General features: G+C 34.8%; 1 protein-coding gene across 1 annotated transcript; it reads right to left on the bottom strand.

The window, feature by feature from the left end:
* Positions 1 to 3,485: 3,485 nt before the first annotated feature.
* On the bottom strand, positions 3,486 to 4,981 carry LOC109237693. The gene is made up of 2 exons (XM_019404026.1): positions 4,966 to 4,981; positions 3,486 to 3,871 (listed from the first exon to the last, which is right to left on the bottom strand). The coding sequence occupies exons 1-2, from the start codon at positions 4,979 to 4,981 to the stop codon at positions 3,486 to 3,488; spliced, it is 402 nt and encodes a 133-aa protein (XP_019259571.1).
* Between the last annotated feature and the right edge of the window lie 682 nt (positions 4,982 to 5,663).

Raw genomic sequence — 5,663 nt, 5'->3', positions numbered from 1 at the left:
TTTGGAGTACTTATCGTTCTTGGAGAAGAATACTGTTGTAGAATTATCACAGTAAATTTTCAGCGGCTTGGTAATGGTGTCGACAACCCCAAGTCCTGAAATAAAGTTTCGCAGCCATAATGCATGAATTGTGGCCTCAAAACACGCCACAAATTCTGCTTCCATCGTGGATGTAGCAATGACAGACTGTTTGGCACTCTTCCACGATATTGCTCCTTCAGCTAATTGGAACAAATAACCAAACGTGGATTTTCTAGTGTCAATACATCCAGCGAAATCTGAATCCGAGTATCCAACAACTTCCAAATGCTTGGACCTTCTATACATGAGCATGTAATCCTTTGTTCCTTTCAGGTACCTCAAAACTTTCTTTGCAGCTTTCCAATGATCAATTCCTGGGTTACTCTGATATCTTCCTAACATTCCGACCGCAAAACTGATATCCGGTCTTGTGCAAGTCTGAGCATACATCAGACTACCAACAATTGAAGAGTAAGGAATTGATTCCATTTCTTTTCGTTCTACATCATTCTTAGGGCATTGCATGAGACTAACTTTGTCCCCTTTTTGAATTGGAACAATTCCTGCTGAACAATTGTTCATGTTAAATCTCTCTAGAACTCTTTCGATATAGCCTTTCTGAGACAATCCCAATAATCCTTGTGATCTATCACGGAATATTTCTATTCCTATCACATAGGATGCCTCACCCATATCTTTCATTTCAAAATTCTTAGAGAGAAAATCTTTAGTCTCACGCAATATGCCTAAATCATTAGCAGCAAGTAGAATATCATCAACATATAGGACTAAAAATATAAACTTGCTCCCACTGATCTTTTGGTATATACACCGATCAACGGTATTTTCCACAAATTCAAAAGATGTTATGGTATCATTAAACTTTATATACCATTGTCGTGAGGCTTGTTTAAGTCCATATATTGACTTCTTCAGTTTACACACCATTTGACCTTTTCCTTTAGTTTCGAAACCCTCTGGTTGGTCCATATACACTTCCTCCTCGAGATCTCCATTAAGAAAGGCAGTTTTCACATCCATTTGGTGTAACTCTAAATTATAATGAGCCACCAAAGCCATAATAATTCTTAACGAGTCTTTCTTTGAGACCGGTGAAAAGGTCTCTTTATAATCAATGCCTCCTTTCTGAGTATAACCCTTGGCAACAAGTCTAGCTTTGTATCTCTCAATATTGCCATTTGAATCGCGTTTGGTCTTAAAGACCCACCCACACCCGATTCTTTTAGAACTTTCTGGCAATTCAACGAGATCCCAGACTTTATTGTATTTCATGGATTTTAACTCTTCCTTCATGGCATCAATCCATTTGTCAGACTCATTACTTTCTATGGCTTGTGAAAATGAAATCGGATCCTTATTAAGACTAATGTCAAAATCTAACTCTTGCAAATAAACCACGTAATCATCCGAAATAGCCGATTTTCTAACTCTTTGAGATTTTCTTAATGGCATTTCTTGTGGTTCATTTGTGTCAGATATTTGTGAGTTAGTTTCTTCATGAAGTGTTTCATCCAAATGTTGCTCGGTGTTGTCAAGGTGTTCTTCAACAACTGGAATAATCTTTGGCATTTGTGTGGAAGTAGGCACATTTATGGGTAATAGAATATTGACCCTCACCTCTTTAATTTCCAAACTTTGCTTTCCAACACTCCCACTAACTTCACCATTCTCAATGAATCTTGCGTTACCGGTTCAACAATACTCGAACTATGGTTTGGACAGTAAAACACATACCCTTTAGATTTCTCTGGGTAACCAATAAAGTAACCACTTACTGTTCGAGAATCTAATTTTTTTTCTTGTGGATTATAAACTCTAGCTTCCGCTGGGCAACCCCAAATATGCAGGTGACTTAAACTAGGTTTCCTTCCAGTCCACAGTTCAAAAGGGGTCTTTGGAACTGCCTTACTAGGAACCCTGTTTAATAAATATACAGCGGTTTTAAGAGCATACATCCACAATGATTTGGGTAATGAGGAATTACTTATCATGCTCCTAACCATGTCCATAAGTGTTCGATTACGCCTTTCTGCAACACCATTTTGTTGAGGTGTTCCTGGCATAGTATACTGTGCACATATGCCACATTCCTCGAGAAACTTTGCAAATGGACCTGGACATTGTCCTGACTTATTATATTTTCCATAATATTCACCACCTCTATCTGACCTAATGATTTTCACCTTTTTATCTAATTGCCTCTCAACCTCATTAATAAACACCTTGAGAGCATCTGCTGCTTGAGATTTTTCTTTCAGCAAATAGATGTATCCATAACGTGAAAGATTATCGATAAACGTGATAAAATATTTCTCTCCACCAAAAGATGGAACATCAAAGGGTCCACAAATATCGGTTTGTATAATTTTAAGAAGCTGGGTGCTTCTTGTGGCACCTTTCTTACTATGCTTGGTTTGCTTTCCCTTAATGCAATCCAAACATATGGTAAGATCAGTAAAATTTAGATTCGGAAGAATCTCATTCTTTACTAATCTCTCTAACCTTTCTTTGGATATATGACCCAAACGTCTATGCCACAAGTAAGCAGAACTTTCATCTAGTGAACTACGTTTAATTCCAACATTATGTTGAACATTAAGAAGGGATTCAGGAAAACCAATATCGAGCTTCAATTTATATAAACCATCACTAAGAAAATCAGAACCATAAAAAATAGCATTTTTATATAAATTGAAACATCCATTTTCAAACTTTAAATCAAATCCAGAAACATCAAGTCTTGAAAGAGAAATCAAATTCCTAGAAACTGAAGGTACATAAAGAGTCTGTAATAGATCAAGGTGACGTCCAATCTCCATGATCAAACGATAAGTCCCTATGCCTTCAATTGGAGCCTTCATACGATTTCCCATGAACAAGAAATCCTTATTTGGATTTGTAGTTTGGATCGTAAGGAATCCCTGCAACGTAGTAGATACATGAGCAGTTGTACCAGAATCAAGCCACCAAGTATTATTAGGAACTTCTACTAAATTTGATTCGAAACATACAAAAGCACTAATTGTACCTTTCTTTTCGAACCAAGCTTTACGTTTCAGGCAATCTTTCTGATAGTGTCCTTCCTTGTTACACAAAAGACACGTATCTGCCTTATGTTCCTTGTTAGCATCCTGTTGAGCTTTAGCAGGTGCTTTCTTCTTCTTGAACTTGTTGGCCTTCACTTTAAGTCCTTTACCAGCTCCTTGACCCGTGAGGTTAATTGAATGAGTCCCTTGTTTCTTAAGTCTTGACTCCTCCTGAGTAAGCATACTGGACAATTCACTAACATTCCACTTATCCTTAATAGTGTTATAGTTAATTTGAAAAGGTCCATACTCAGGAGGTAACGAGTTCAGAATAAACTGAACCAAGAAGGAGTTATCCACTTTCATCCCCAAGGTCTGAAGTCTTGCTGCAATGTTAGTCATCTCGATGATATGATTTTACATACTACGCGACCCATCAAACTTCATGGTCGTGAGTTCAGCCATTAGTGTACCAGCGAGAGACTTATCTGCAGAACAAAAACGTTCTTCCACAAACTTCAGGTATTCCCTGGCACTTTCTGTTTGTGGAATAGTACTCTTAATGTTGTTAGCAATATTCATTCGCATAAACATAAGGCTTAGCCTGTTAGAGCGTTCCCATGCTTTATGGAAAGACTTCTCATCCGCACTGCTCGAATCAGTAATGGCAGCGGGCTTATCATTCAGCAGAGCCAAGTCAAGATACATCACACCTAAGTGGAACTGGACTTGTTCACGCCATTCAGAGAAGTTCAATCCATTGAACACAGTAACAGACGAAGCAAGCGAATGAAAAGGAATAGCTGCAAAATAGATAATATATGCTCACAAATCAATATGGATTCAACAAAACAGTTAAAACATATCGCAATTCTCCTTTGGGTAGATACTACGATACACTATCATAATTTAAATGCCATTTAGTCTTTAATAGGTAATTAAATATTTTTAACCAAATATATATGCCATCTTTGGACAGACAATATATATTTGACTAAGAATATTGATTTACCTCATCATATTCACTATTCATAGAATAATTGATGCACCTTTGGGTAAATCCTTAAGTTCTAGCAATAGTGAAAATTAATTTATCCACTAATTTTTTTAATTATAGCATTTTATTAATTTCATGGATAAACTATTATTTTATGTATGCATATTTTCATAAGCAAACTAGTTTGGCCACTTTGGTGACTAACAAACTATGTAAACATAAGTGCACACATAAAATAAACATCAAGAAATTTTTATGCATGTGAATATTTTAAAACATTCTAGTTTGATCACTTTGGTGACTAACAAACTATATGAACATTAGTACATGCATAAAATATAAATATTATGTATGTATATATTTTAAACATTCTATATAACTTTAAAATACATACATTAGTTATTTCAAAATTTAAGAACCGAATCCCTATCAATGTGGCATGTGAAATTTACGTTTGTATTCGAGAAATTTAGGAATATTATCACTTTAATGGTCCAGAAAGTTTAAATATCAAAACCAAATATTCTAGTCCAAAACATAATAGTTTGAGACTTTCTGTCATAGGTTTATATAGACATGCTATGTATATTAATGATAAAATAATAATTAGGTTGAAGGAAAACTTAATTACTTAGAACATGCCAAAACTTTATAAGCATTGATCCCGTTAATTGTATAATCAATATGAAGTCCGAAACAGTAACAGAGGGATAATCTTATATTGCAGAGAAGTCGTCTATAACGATGTTTTATAACAATCCCGTATGTATAACTTTATATTCTTTTGCGAAGATTATTAATTCATATCCCAGGCTCCGATACCACATGTAAGCGTAAACTATAATTCTACCAGTATCTTGAACATGATAATCTTACATATAATCGTCATAGAAAATATACCTGAAGCGGAATTCATTATCTTGAAGCGGAAGCGTTGATCGGTAAATTGGTTTCTCGCCCCTTGCCCTAGCTTTCGTTACCGCCGACTTTAGTGGTGGAAGAGAGAATAAAAATACGGTAACCCTAATGGGTGGGGAGAGGACCAATTTATAGGGGTTCTTATTTAATCTGGTACGTCCATCAAGTAACCGATCAGACGGATGAGATTTGCTCATTAATTAAATATTAATTATGGGCCTAATCTTATTGGGCTACATACTCGTAGGAAAATAACTTACATTAGCAACTTAGTCTAAAGAGTACGAAATTAATGATATTTTGTGACATTAAAGAGTCGATTGGTTGATTGTATTTTTTGTATCAGAACAATAAATTGCATCATTTATCCCGCATTAGATGATATATTTTTATTTGTAGAAAATAAATTGATCAATAATTATTCAATTCCTTGATGATACACATGAGGGATCAATGTATTATTTATGTGTGATAAAATTAGAATAAATGTGTATCATCAACGAGTTGATTAAATTTTTAATGAAAATGATACTCTTTTAATAATAAGTAATTTAAGTATAATATTGACTATATTATAAATCATTAAATCACAATTCATTTATTACTAATCACCATATAAATCATCCATGCGTTGTATCCCTAGGTAGAAAGATCCATAATTAACTTGTTTTACTGTTAAG

Source organism: Nicotiana attenuata, unplaced genomic scaffold (genome assembly GCF_001879085.1).
Source record: "Nicotiana attenuata strain UT unplaced genomic scaffold, NIATTr2, whole genome shotgun sequence".
In the NCBI taxonomy this organism is placed as follows: Eukaryota; Viridiplantae; Streptophyta; class Magnoliopsida; order Solanales; family Solanaceae; genus Nicotiana; species Nicotiana attenuata.
The sequence above is the reverse complement of the archived record's forward strand: the minus strand, read 5'-3'. Positions and strand labels throughout refer to the sequence as shown.